General features: G+C 42.7%; 1 protein-coding gene across 1 annotated transcript in view; it reads right to left on the bottom strand.

The window, feature by feature from the left end:
• Positions 1–4,555, bottom strand: part of ZNF235 (zinc finger protein 235) — a 28,878-nt gene extending 24,323 nt beyond the window's left edge. Inside the window, exons 1-3 of the mRNA XM_032388511.1 lie at positions 4,257–4,555; positions 1,269–1,395; positions 247–330 (exon numbers count right to left, since the gene is read on the bottom strand). Of these exons, the coding sequence (XP_032244402.1) occupies positions 247–330; positions 1,269–1,395; positions 4,257–4,271 (226 nt within the window). The 5' untranslated portion in view covers positions 4,272–4,555. The remainder of the gene's footprint in view (positions 1–246; positions 331–1,268; positions 1,396–4,256) is intronic.
• Between the last annotated feature and the right edge of the window lie 10,279 nt (positions 4,556–14,834).

The following is a 14,834-nucleotide window of genomic DNA, read 5'->3' as shown; positions in this document are numbered from 1 at the left end:
CCTGAGCCCAAACCGAGTTGGATGCTTAAATGACTGAGCCACCCTGGTGCCACGAACACTTTCAGTTTTATTCTGAGTGAAGGGAGAAGGCTGTGGAGGGTTTGAAACAGATGAGTGACATGATATGATTAATGTTTTCAAAGGGTCTCTCTGGCTGCTGCATGAAGATTATCCAGAACAGAGGCAGAACAATGGGGCCGTCACCTACAAAGACCCCGGTTGCACAATTTTTACCTGAGTGCCTACCTCTTTCAGTGTGGATCTCCTTCATGCAAAGCTTTTCCTCTCTCTCCAACTGGGATATCATATCTGGTTTGGAGGACAAATGCCCTATGAAAAGATAAGATAAAAGTAAAAAACATTAAGGGCGAAAGTACTGAAAAATTTTGGTTCTCATCCCATAATACAACAAGGCCCTGCCCCTCCCCAAAGCAGTGTTTGTCAAACACTTTCCTATCACCACCCATAGTAAGAAATACACTTGGTATCATTAGAGATATATCACTACCACACAAAGTCTAGAAATAAATGATCAAATGAACTGTTTCTTCTTATTTTTTTTAAGAGGGGGTGGAGGGAGGTACAGAGGGAGAGAGAGAATCTCAAGCAGACTCCATGCCAAGTTCAGAGCCCCACTCAGGGCTCCATCTCACAACCTTGAGATCGTAAGCTGAGCCAAAGTCAAGAGTCAGATGCTTACCCAACTGAGCCCCCCAGGCACCCCCCAAATGAACGGTTTCTAACCAATGTCTGTTTTTGTCACATCCTTCCCAGTCCGACACCCCTCACTAGAAACAGCTTGCTGTTACTGCTACCATGTGCACCAACGTGCACCATTCTAAGGAGCTCTGATACTATTACTCGGTTCTGTAAGTGTTCTGTAAGACTGCTGATGCAATTTACTAAATTAGTTTCCTGACCCACCAACAGGTCATGATCTACACGTTTAAAAAATATCTATGAAATATGGAGCCAGGTGAAGACAAGCTTAACTGTTCATTTATAGTTCATTTACATGCGACAACGTCTGCCTTGGAACAAAGACTAGAAACGTCTTGTCTCCGTGCTCCAAAGGGACTGGAAAACTCTGGCCTCTGAGGAGTCCTGAAGCCATGAACTAGTGGGCAGAGGCCAGGGATGCCACTAAACATCCTAATATCCACAGGACAGTCCTCAAAACAAAGAATCATCTGCCCCCAAATGTCAATAGTGCCTAGGTTAAGAAACCCTGCTTGAGGGGATGAGTTACAGAAAGATCCTGTGCTCACCCACAGAGACCAGGTTCCTGAAGTTTTCCAGCATCACGTCTCGGTACAGCTTCCTCTGGGCGGGGTCCAGCAGCCCCAGCTCCTCCTCCGTGAAGACCACGGCCACGTCCTTGAACGTCACGGTCTCCTACAACACCGAGCACACGCAACCTCAATCTCACACCCGGTGGCCACGGGGAGCAGGGCAACGCTGAGGGGGTGGAGGAGCTATGTGGGAAGTTGTTCCAGATTCTGAGGGATCTGAGCAACTCTTCTGAATAGTTTCTCCTCCTCCCCTTCCACAATCATACCAAAAATGCGAGGGTCACGGGGCGAGGAGAAGGAAAGAGAAGAAAAAGAAAAATACCTGTGTACATGGGACACGGTGCCCTTGACATAGTTAAGTCTCTAGAACTGTCATGGTCAAATCATGGCATATACACGTTTTAGAACTTGACTGATAGTGCCAAATTTTACAAGAAATGTTTCAGGAATTCATCCCAACAGTATTTAATAGTACCCGTCTCCTCCTCTCACTGGGCAGTACCACTATTTCGTCCACGTGTGCGCACCTAACAGGCCTTCAGCACCCCTCCCAGGCAGGCGCGCAGTTCATTCTCTATGATCTCAGGAGCGTGCCCTATCTGTCAACCGCAGCAGCATTCAGTGTTGAGGTTAAGAGCGTATGTTCTGGAGACTACATGCCTCTAAGGCTCTGTCCATTACTGGTTTTGGGACCCTGGTCAAGTCACCTAACTTCTCAATACTTCAGTGTCCTTATCTGTGTAATAGTACCACATCATAAGGTACTTGAAAGGACCAAGCAGAATACATAAAGGACTTAGGACAGCATCTGACACACACTACTCAACAAACGTCAGCCATCGCTATTACTGCTACCATCCTTGTTCCTGGTTGCATAGTATTCCACAAAAGTGGTGATCTAGAACATATTTAATGATTCCAAGCAATTAAACAGTATGTTTTTTTAATTATTAATGCTGCAGAAAACATGTTTATACAGATCTCAGCCAACTGTCTTATTTCCCTAAGATAAGTTCCAAGAAGTGGCAATTGCACTGTTGAAAAATATGCACCTTTATTTTGCTAATATAATGACAATTTTCCCAATTAACTCTTCCTGTAAGAGATTAGAAGTATCCCTGATTCTCTATCTTCTGGCCAAAATTGGACAATATCTTATTTTTTAAACTCTTGGGTAATTTGGTAAGTGATAAACTTTTTAAAAAGTTTCCACTAACTTAATTTTTAATTTTTTAAAAAGATTTTATTTATTTTAGAGAGTGTGTGTATGCGAGCAGGGGGAGGGGCAGAGGGAGAGGGAAAGAATCTCAAGCCAAGTCTGTGCTGAGTGTGGAGCCTGACTCAGGGCTTGATCTCATGACCCTGAGATCATGACCTGAGCTGAAACCAAGAGTCAGACACTCAACCAACTGAGCCACCCAGGTGCCCTCCCAGGTGCCCTCCACTTATTTAAAACGATTGTCTTTACTATACTCAAATAATAAAAAATCTTTTTTTAAAAATATATTACCTGTTCATTTCCTTTGTTTATAATCCTACTGGAGTATCTTATATATCAGTAAATTTCCTACTGAGAATATTAAGCCTTCTTCCTAGTCTGTATAAATTCCCACCTTCACCCCACCCCCGGCTCCTGTTTCCTGTATGTCTCACAACTTTTTCTGTATGGCAATAAAAATTATCTCAACTCTAGCTAGAGCTCTGAGCATCTATATATTAAACAACTAGTTGATACATCTGACAAAGGAGAGAAAGCCACTACGAAAAGGAATTAGCTGAGGACGATACTATTTTTGGAGTCCTCCGCCTACCAGACATGCACACATGCGGCCTGCCTCAGGTCCCCGAACAGAAGTCTCTTTTCTTCTGGGTCTTTCCATTTACTGTGATTAAACACCTGAAACTCCCTGCTTAGACAACAGGAACTTTAGTGTCACTGGGCACCGAGTGGATTTCAGTAGGTATCTGAAGGTTCACAAATCTGTTTCTTCATGTTAAAATGCAGGTAAGACCGTCTATATCCTCACACAGCTGTTCCAGAGCAAATGCCTGGCAAATCCCCAGTACTAAGGATTTTTAAAACTAAGTATGTACTTCTTTAAAACATATTAACATCTCAATGAATAAAATAAACATCTAACTATAATACACACACAGTTTCACTTAAAATAAAAAAGGGAATCTAGCTTTTTTTTATTATTTAAAATTATTTATTTTTTAAGTGAGCTCTACGACCAACGTGGGGCTTGAACTCAAGATCCCGAGATCAAGAGTCGCACGCTCTACGGACTGAGCCAGCCAGGCACACTCCAAAGCTAGCTCTTCTTGTTTGAAAACAACTAAAATTATTTTCTCTGAGTTCAGTCTGAGGTGGACTCTGCTGCACCAAGCCGTACTTTAGACATTCTTATCACAAAATGGGAGGCACCACATGTGAGAAAACCATGGAGTCCCTGGAACTTTAAAGAGGAAAAAAAAAAAAAAGGCTGAAATCTCAGAGTTTCTGTACAGGAAGAAAGGTTATACGTTAGCAAACTGTTGTTGCAAACATCTTTAAAATAGTAAAATCCGCATATAAATGGAGAATGGGGTAAAGCAGTAGGTAAATTATGGGAAATGATGTGACCATTTAGATTGTAGGTAATATAAAATTACATTTGAAAAACCCAAAATGGTACTTAAACTAGGATTATAAATCTAGACATGTCAACACAAATGAGAAAGAATGCGGGACAATTAAAACTGCTGATTTGTAAACACGTTTGTAATGTGGGAGTTATTTTTTTTTTAAATATCTATTACTTTTCACACTATTATTTGGAAATAAACAAAAAGCAAGAGCCTGGTATACAACAATTAGGTGCCTTGGGTTCCTTTTTACCCTTCCCAGGCAAGGGAAAAATGCATCCAATCTTTATGAAATGAGATGTCATTTTAAGTAACAGAAAGGCAAACCCAACTTACCTGGAACTTGGTCATTTTTCTCCTTTTCCTTCTGGGGAGAGGCAGAGCTCTGGAAAGGCAAAACTGTGGAAGGGAAAGTCATCATGAGAGAGCTGGTAGTCGGTGTGGTGCTTTGTGCCAACAGGAAGCTGCTTTCTCCAGGCAGAATTTAGAACAGGGGCTGGATTCCAGCATCCCCTGGGCCCCTTCAGTCAGCTGCCTTTGTTCATGAACAGTCCCTAACCTAAGTGCTTCTGGTAGCTTCCAGAGCATTCCTGAGCCTGGGTAGGAGAGGTAATGAGAGACATCCAGGCAATATAATTTAATATAACTTAATGGGGCCAAAGTGCCTGGGTTCAAATTTTGCATTTCTACTTATTGCTTTCTACTTCCCAGCAGTGTAAACCCTGAGCGAGGTATTAATCTTTCTGTGCCTCAATCCAGTCACCTGTAAATGGGGATCATAATAATGCCGGTATTCCCTATTTCCTCCAGTGTCAGACAAGCAGATGCTATTGTGCTTCACAAAACCTCCCTTGCAGATGTGCTGTTCAGAAAATGAATGTTTTAAGAAACCCAGAATTCAGAGCCATGAGTTACCATTACCCTAGGAAAGTCTAATTCTGACTGGTTGTCCCACAGATAATTTGTTCTGCGGCTAATGATAAGCTGCCATGATTTTTTTCCCCATTACACCATTTTAACAGGTGTAATTACTTGAGCATGTTATTAAGCTGGAAGGGCCTCAACAAAGTTTCTTCTCCCGTGTGCACGGAGGCAAATAATGACTAATAAAAACCGCACACTAAGAAATCCTGTTGCATTTAAATTAACGACACGCAGCTGTTACACGTTGTGAACCGTTAAGGACTCGCTACGCCGCAGGCACTCTGCGAAGCCCTGATCACGATTGTTTCTCTGCGATAAACCACAGAGAACTTTCCTCAGGGTCCGGCTGAAGATAACTCTCCTTCCTAAACAAGTGTCTCGGCAGAGTCCAGGAATCCAGGGCCGGCCCCGCAGCGGAGAGCAGTGAAGGGCCAGCGGAGCTGCAGCTGGGGCTCCGAGCCCACGCCGGGCTCTCAGGATCTTCCCAACAACAGGGGGCCCGAGTAGGATGACAGAAGTCATGGTCCCATCCAATACTGCACTAGGCACTGATTTTTAGCTTTCATATCTAATCTCATTTAATTCTCAGACCACCACTGGGAAGACACTAACGCTCTTTAGCCAAGAGGCAACCGACGCAAGGAGAGGCTATGTCACTCGCCCAGGGTGTCACCGCGAGGCGGACGCAGAGCCAGCTGGCAGGTCGGGGACCCAGGCTGCGGGCGCGGAGAGCGCGGGAGACCTTCAAACTCCGCTCGCCACGCGCGCCCGCCAGACGCGGAGGCTCCGCCGAGCAGCGGCACTCTGCCGCCGCTGCCTCTGTCCCCGCCCTCAGCCGCCGGCCGCGGCTCCCCTTCGCCAGGAGCGAGGGCCGGCTGGCTGCTGGCCCCACGCCGAGGCCGAGAAGCCTCGGAGGGACGGCAGGGACGCGGGTTAACTCACCTCACGGCCAGCAATCTCGGCCCCGACCTCGCCTTCCCGGAGCGGAAGTGCCGCCGACCCTCCGACTTGTACCCAGCTCTTGGACTACACTTCCCAGAATGCCCAAGGGGAAGCGCCTCGGGTTTCGCGCACCTGCTGGACTACATTTCCCAGAATGCAGCTCGCGGGACCGCGCTGCCCACCAGCTGGCTCTCGTTTCGGACCGAGAGGGGGTTCGGTTTGAGTCATTCCTCTGGCGCTGTAACTGTCAGATTTCTTTTTGTTTTATACGTTTCTTAAAGCTCACGAGAAAGTAATTGCGAATTGAAAAAATTCGGTCGTATAAAAGAGAAAAACAAAGCTTGCACTGTGAAGTTAACAGAATCTTTAGCGGGAGTAAGGGGTAGGCTAAAAATGGAAAACGTAGTGACTCAGGCTGAACCGCTTAACGCCGAGCTTAAGATCTCAAACCTGCATCAAATGTCAGCTCCTCCGATATCACCAATACAACCGTCGATAATAAACGGAGTTCACAGACAGCCCCTTAACGGGGCCACGAAGTCAAGGTTGGAATTCACTGAGAATTCCAAGTTTGGTTTCAATGCGACGGACTTGATGAGGTTTGCGCAAGGATCATGGTACTACCGTCCAGGATTGGGGGGAACAGCAAGGGTTTTTAGGTGCCAGCTGTTGCTTTCTTTCGAATAGATTGAAGAGCTGATAGAAGATTGAAGAGTTGATGTAACCTGTGATGAACAATCAAGCAATTTGCTTGGACAGGAATCTCCTGGAATAGTAAAGGCGTGCTAATGACAACTGAATAGTTATGTTAACATAGACGGTAAATTGTGGGAAGGGAGGGAGGTAGATAGGAAGTTTCATTCTTCAGTGTCCAAGCTGTGCACGCAGTGTGTCTTGTGCGGAGGGGAGGGAACAGAGGTAAGGGGAATCTGTTTGACTCCTCTGCCTCCTTTATTCCACAAGGCACCTAAGGGCACTTGACACTGTTTTGTGGCATGAGCTACTCATTCCAATAAGCTGGGAATTTAGAAAAAGTTGATACAAACATTGATTATGCTCCAAAGAGAAGTATCTTGAATTTCATTTACAAAAATGAGTTGTGTTAAAAAACAAGTAAATTTAAAGATCTAATTGGCTTTATTTAACGATTCATGAATTGAGCAGCATTCCCTTCTAGTAAATGGAAGGGAGCTCCCATATAAGGAGGTTATTAGCAAAAAAAAAAAAAAAGAAAGAAAGAAAGAAAGAAAGAAGGAAAGGATTATTTCAGGCCAGGTTACCTTGTCTTAGGGGAAGGCAGGGAGTCTTATCAGGCAAATTACCTCACTAATGCTGACCAGGGAATTCCAGGCTGATGGGTTTAAAATTCCACTCCTAGGAAATAAGTCTTAGTTTGCTGTCCTGGGGGCAAGTGACACCTTAGTCCTGTTCGTTGGTTTTTTGCTTTTTTTCCCCTTTCTTTTTCTTTTTTTTCTTTTCTTTTTCTTCCTTCCTTCCTTCCTCTTTTTCTCTCTCTTTCTTACTCTTTCTCTTTCTCTCTCTCTCTATAGTTGTGGCAGATGAAAATAGCTTTATTGCAGGGAATTTCAGAAAATACAGTGATGTGTGTCTATATAAAATTTAAATTGTTTTGTAATTCACGTTCAGCTTCAGATTATTTCATTACATACTTTTACTGTTTGCTCCAGACATAAATATTTTGTGATTAATAACCCAAGTGAAACCAGGAAGCCACGATTTTTCTCCTCAGCCAGAAATGCATCTGTAGCTTTTTATTATGTAAGTTTTCAAGCATATACAAAAGCAGAGAATAGTGAAATGTACCCCATATACTCATATCCCAAATTTAAGTTAATACTGTTTTAACCATCTAATTCATCTGTCATTTTTAAATTTTACGGAATTTTCAAACAAATCCCTGGCATTATGTTTTTTTTAAAAAGATTTTATTTATTAGAGAGAGAGAGAGAAAGCACAAGCAGGGGGAGCAGCAGGCAGAGGGAGAAGCAGGTTCCCCGCTGAGCAAGAAGCCCAATGCAGGACTCGATCCCAGGACCCTGGGATCATGACCTGAGCGGAAGGCAGATGCTTAACCAACTGAGCCACCCAGGCAAACCCCTGGCATCATGTTTTTAACCCCTAAATACTTTGCTAAATATTTCCTTAAAATATTTTATTTCAAACCCACAATATCATTATCACACTCAATAAATAATTACCAATAAATCCTTCATATCTCCTAATACCTGTAGAACTGTAAGCAGAGTTAGGGGTCTCCAGAAAAAGAAAGGAGAGACATGGCTTTCATGGCAGAAGTTACTTTAGACCCCCAGCTATTTTCCATTATCCATGCCCTCCTGGTTCTACTTGCCTTAGCACACCTTTTGAGAACTTCCTAGGAGGTGTCAGAATCACAAAGAAATGCAAAAACCTCAGTAGTTGTGGATTTTAAGGGAACAAAGAAAATGCAAAAACTGTCTCTAGCAGCCCAGGATATGGCCTAACCACATCAGAGATAATAAATCAGCGGTAGAACTCCCAGTGCTGTTTCAAAAGTAAGCAAGACCCTGCGTTCCTTACCCAAGACAATGTGACCAAGACCTCATTCATTTTATACTGGGTCTCAGAGCAGGCCCATAGCCCCTTACCCTTGCCCGACAGTTACCTCTGCTTCATTATACTACTAAAGTCTTCACCCTAGGAGGAGCTCAAGATTCATTTCCATAATACAGAATGCCTGTATAGGCATGTTTTCTAAATAGTATGCACAACCTTATGCCCACCTTTGCATACAATGACAACGCTCCCTTTGCTGAATATTCATTCTAACCCCTAAAAAGAAACATCTCATCCCTGCTAGGGGAGTCACAGCTTCGGAAGTTATTTCCTGTGATCGCCTTATTTGCTGCAAATAAAATTTCCTTTGTGTGACAACTCCACCTGGGACAGTCTCTATCTGTAACTCACCAAGGAGCAAGCTCACATTAGTTTGGTTACAGAAACAAACTAAAATGGAGTCTCTTTTTTTTTTTTAAAAAGATTTTATTTATTTATTTGACAGAGAGAGACACAGCGAGAGAGGGAATACAAGCAGGGGAAATGGGAGAGAGGAAGAAGCAGGATTCCTGCGGAGCAGGGAGCCCGGTGTGGGGCTCGATCCCAGGACCCTGGGATCATGACCTGAGCCGAAGGCAGACGCTTAACAACTGAGCCACCCAGGCGCCCCAATGGAGTCTCTTTTTATCAGGGACAAAATGGAGATGGTTAAGGCAAGTGCAAAAAAGGAAACTTATAACCTAACCTCCAAGGAATTTACATCTCTTCTCAGAAATCAGCAGAAGACACCAGCCAATTCCCAAATGCCAAGTCTGTTCATGGCCATCTCTGGACTTCCTTTCCTTGACTCAGCTACCCTGATCCAAATAAGAAAGATGACTAGGCAACCAATCAACTAAAAAAAGCCAAATGACTTTTATATTTATCCCGTAAGTATCCCTTAGCCTGTGAACAACTCAGAACTCATTGTTTCTGTAGCCTTGAGTTTCCTGGTTTGCAGGTCAAAAGCCTTGCAGTAAACACACCCTTCTGCTTTGTTTTATTCAGTAAGCAGAAATTGCTTTTTGACATACCCAACCCCTATTCAAATTTGTCAATTACCTCCAAAATCTCATAACTGCTTTGTTCAAGTCAATGTCCAAACAGAGTCCATTCATTCTATTTATCTGCTCAGGCACATTTTTTTTATTTTTTATTTTTTTTATTTATTTGACAGAGAGAGACAGTGAGAGAGGGAACACAAGCAGGCAGAGTGGGAGAGGGAGAAGCAGGCTCCCCGCTGAACAGAGAGCCCGATGCGGGGCTCGATCCCAGGACCCTGGGATCATGACCTGAGCCGAAGGCAGATGCTTAACGACTGAGCCACCCAGGCGCCCCTACTCAGGCACATTTATTCTTGAATACTATCCTTCTGTTCCTTTTTTCAAACCTTTGACCTGTTGAGGAATTGAGTCAGTTGTCATGATGTCCCACATCCTGGATCTCTCCAATTATGTTTTGTGTCATTAAATAGTTTGTTCCTCTATCCTATGTGTTTCCTGTAAAGTTTATTATTTTAAGTTGTTTATTATTATTATTATTATTAGTAGTAGTAGTAGTAGTAATCTCTACACCCAACTTGGGGCTCAAATTCATGACCCTGAGATCAAGAGTTGCATGCTTTTCTGACTGAACAAGCCAGGTACCCCTATTTTTTAAAGTTTTTATTTTGTTTTAAAAGATGTTATTTATTCAAGAGACAGAGAGAGAGCAAGAGCAGGGGGAGTAGCGGAGGGAGAAGCAGACGCCCCGCCGAGCAAGGAGCCTGATGCAGGGCTCAATCCCAGGACCCCAAAATCACGACCTGAGCTGAAGGCAGACGTTTAACCGACTGAACCACCCAGGCACCTCTTCAAGTTTTTAATTCCATTAGTTAACATACAGTGTTATATTAGTTTCAGGTGTACAATATAGTGATTCAATTCCTGTACTGTTTAAATCTAAAGTCCTGATTAGATTTAGGTTCATCTCTTTTGACAAAAAAGCCATGGATGATACTGGAAATATCTGAACAAGACCAACTGAAGCCAATTCAAATCCTGGGCAGTGTTCCTCTGAATAGGAAAATAAGTAACAGTAAATATGTGAAAAATAATGGTTTTAAAGAAAAGAACCATTTTAAGATCAAAGGATTCCTCTCAAAAGTAAAAATGTTTGGTAGTATTTGTTTTGCAGTTTCTTATATTAAACAGGATCAATCTGATAATAGGAAAGACAAAAATGACTGCCAAATTAAAAAATACAACAGAGGCTTCCATTTTGAGTAATGGCAAAATAGGTAATTACCATTAACTTAGACACACACACACACACACACACACGAAGTCTATTGGTAAGCATCAGTAAGCTGACAATGTGTACAGGACGAATAAGCCTGTAATTCAGGAGAATAGGGAAACCTAGAGAGAAAGCTGGTTACTTGGAGCTACTTTTCCCCTCAGGGGCATAGGCCAGTTCTGGAAACAGTAAGGTTGAGAAGCAAGACACTTATTTTTGACATGGGCATGGGTGTAGGGTTATAAAAGTTTGAGTCCAGGACCTGCCAAAAGTAGGTAACTGATAAAACTCCTATATTTTGGGGCGCCTGGGTGGCTCAGTCGTTAAGTGTCTGCCTTTGGCTCAGGTCATCATCCCATTGTCCTGGGATCGAGCCCCATATCGGCTCCCTGCTCGGCGGGAAGCCTGCTTCTCCCTCTCCCACTCCCCCTGCTTGTGTTCCTGCTCTCGATCTCTCTCTCTCTCTGTCAAATAAATAAAATCTTTAATAAAAAAAAAAACTCCTATATTTTGTGTTGGATACCAGGAACCACTGCACCTAGGGGAAAGAGTAAACAGCTCATAGATCTGCCCTGGCAGGAGTCTAAAGCCCAAATCCAAATTAGCTATATCCTTGAAACTATATAAAAAGAATCCTGAATTTGCTAATACCCTCAGCTACCTGAGAGTCAAGTGAATATCCTCTTTGGACAGAAGATAACACCTTAAGCCTGAAATTATTTTGACAAATTTTTTAATGTTAATATCAGACAAAATATATTTTAAGGCAAAAAGCATTCAGAGACCACACAAAAGTTGCGCATGGATGTTCATAGCCTATTATTCACAATATCCAAAAAGGTGGAAACGAGTGTCTATCAACTGATGGGTTGATAATGGGTAAATAAAATGTGGTCTATCCACACAATGGAATATAACTTGGCATAAAAAAGGAATGAAGTACTGATACATGGATGAACCTTGAAAACATTATGCTAAATAAAAGAAACCAGCCCAAAAGGCTACATATTAAATGATTCCATTTACATGAAATGTCCAGAAGAGACAAATTCAAAGAGACAGAAGGTAGATCCGTAGTTGCCAGGGGCTGGGAGGAACGCAGAATTGGAGTGACTGTGCATAGGTATCGAGTTTCATTTTGGAGTGATGGAAATGTTCTGGAGTGAGAATAATGGTTGCATATTCTATGAATATACTGAAAACCCACTGAATTGTATACTTTAGAAGGGTGAATTTTATAATATGTGAATTATATCAATACAGCCATTTAAAAAACATTGCCAGAGAGACTCTTCATAATGATAAAATGTTAAATTCACTAGGAACATAGAACAATTCTAAATTGTATGCACCTGTATAATAAATAGGTTGGCTGAACTCTGTCTCCAGGTCCTGGAAGACAGCCATTAAATCCTCAGAATCTGCTGAGTGATAGGAGTCTTTCTTATTCATGGGGGTCCCTCAGACTACACCTGCTAGTTTATGCTGGAAAGATGAGTTATGGGGGGCCCCTAGATAGTTTATGATGATGGGATGACTCAGGATGGGGGCTGATCACACCAGAAAAACTAACCACGTGATTCGAGGGTTGGTACTTTGAACCAGGTGATATCAATCTGTAGGGGGGGAAGGAGGCTAGAGATTGAGCCACAAGACCAATGATTCAATCGATCATGCATACATAATAAAGTTTACAGACACTGAAGCTTAGGTGAGCTTCCCTAGTTGGCAATATTCTTTTTAAAAAAATATTTTATTTATTTATTAGAGAGACAGAGAGAGCACAAGCAATGGGGAGAGGCAGAGGGAGAAGCAGACTCCGTGCTGAGCAGAGAGCCTAACTTGGGGTTTGATCCCACGACCCGAGATCATGGCCTGAGCCAAAGGCAGACGCCCAACTGACTGAGCCACCCAGGCGCCCCCCTAGTTGGCAATAGTCTACGTGTACTGTCACACGTCTGTGTGCTGAGATGGCAACATGTCCCTCCCAGACCTCGGCTTATTTGTCTCTCCCTTTGGCTGGTTCTGATTTATATCCTTTTGTTAAAATAAAACTATAATTTGTAAATATAGGGCTTTCCTGAGTTCTGTGAGTTGTTACAGTGAATTATCAAACCTGAGGGGTTGGTGGTCAGCTGGTCAGAAGCAATGGTGGCACTGGAGCCCCTGAACTTGCAACTCTTGTGAGGACTTGAAGTCTTATGGGGACTGTGCCCTTAAAATGTGCAGACTGACCTACCTGTGGGTAGTTAGAGTCAGAAGTCATCACACCACCTAATAACATAGGGGAATATTTTTATGATCTCAGGGTAGGAAAAGTTAGTAAGTACATAAAGTCCACTAATAATAGAAGGAAAGATTGTTACATTAGACCCTATTCAAATTAAGAATGCATCTGTTCATCACAAAACATTATGAGACCTCATTTTAACAGTGAACAAAAATACTTTTAAAATCCCATTTCTAAGACATTTGGGAAAGTATGAATACTGACCAGACATTTGATGTTAAGGAATGTTTTATTCTTTGGGGCAGAGAGAAGGAGAAAAAGGGGTAAAAGAAATAGAGAGGAAGAGAATGTATTGTGGTTATGTTTTAAAAATAAAATTCTTATCTCTTAGAGATACATGCAGATGAAATGTCTGGAAATTGCTTCAAAATAATACAGGTTGGGAAAAGCAGGTGGCGATAGAGATAAAATATGATTAGCCATGAGTAGTTATTTGTTAAAACTCAGTAGTAAGTATATAATGGTTCGTTATATTATATGCCTTTAAATTTTTTCTTTAAAAAAACAAACAGGTCATAAGACAGTGAAGAGGTAAATCACAGGGTGGGAGAAGATATGTGCAGTACATATATATCTGACAGAGGACTTATATTAAAAATATAAAAAGAACTTTACAATTCAATAAGAAGAGGCACAAGCCAATAGAAAAACAGTCAAGGGGTGCCTGGGTGGCTCAGTGGTTAAGCGACTGCCTTCAGCTCAGGTCATGATCCTGGAGTCCCTGGATCGAGTCCCACATCGGGCTCCCTGCTCGGCGGGGAGTCTGCTTCTCCCTCTGACCCTCCCCCCTCTCATGCTCTCTGTCTCTCATTCTCTCTCTCTCAAATAAGTAAATAAAATCTTAAAAAAAAAAAAAGAAAGAAAAACAGTCAAGACACTTGAAAGGCATATTACAGGAACAGGATGTCCTGAATGGGCCCCGCTTTTTCTCTATTCCTAATTCCCAGTTACCTGTATTTTTTGAGACAGCCCACAGCTGCTCAGACCTGTAGGTGAATAACACTGTGGGCTTCCCTGTAGTCCAGGTGAGGGAGCCAGAGCTTTCTTCCTCTGTTGGAAAAGGCCTCAGTGGGTGTCTCAAGAGTGAGGAAGTGAGGATGTCAGTATCCAATCTGATGTCAAGGTTTGAGAAGTTTTACTGTGCTCAAGAGGTGCATACATCCCAGCCGTAATTGTGATTATGTAATAACTAAATTTAAATCAATTGTTTGAAAGGAAGCAAGGAAGAAATAAAGAAAAAAAGAGAAAGCAAAGATCCAGAATGAGAAAGCCTGGCAAGAATTAAAAACTTGGGGCATTGAGATACTGTACTTTTTTCCATTCATTCCTTCATTCAAATATTTCTTAAAAGATTTATTTATTTATCGAGGGGGGAGGGGCAGAGAGAGAGAATCCAAGCAGACTCCCGGCTGAGCATGGAGCCTGACACAGGGGTTGATCTCAAGACCCATGAGATAATGACCTGAGCCAAAACCACAAGTCGGATGCTTAACTAACTGAGCTGCCCAGGTGCCCCTACAAATATTTTTTTAAGTGGGCTCCATGCCCAGTGGGGAGCCCAACACAGGGCTTCAACTCATGACCCTGAGATCAAGACCTGAGCTGAAATCAAGGGTCAGATGCTCAACCAACGGAGCCACCGAGGGGCCCCCATTCAACAAATATTTTTAAGTGCATTTGGAACTTCCTCAGCTAAAGTGACACCTCTCCTAAGCCACATCTCTTTCCTGGGGTGACCCACATCCACTGACTAACTGACGTGGGGGTACAATGACCTAGCGCTTTGCTCCAACTTGGGACAACTCTGAAGGGCCACTGTATCTTCATGCTCCCCAAGGGGTCTGATGAATCTTTTATTAGACTGAACTGCAGGTCAGTGTCTCCCC

Source organism: Phoca vitulina, unplaced genomic scaffold (assembly GCF_004348235.1).
Source record: "Phoca vitulina isolate PV1807 unplaced genomic scaffold, GSC_HSeal_1.0 scaffold52, whole genome shotgun sequence".
Lineage (NCBI taxonomy): Eukaryota > Metazoa > Chordata > Mammalia > Carnivora > Phocidae > Phoca > Phoca vitulina.
This window is presented reverse-complemented; position numbering and strand designations above follow the sequence as displayed.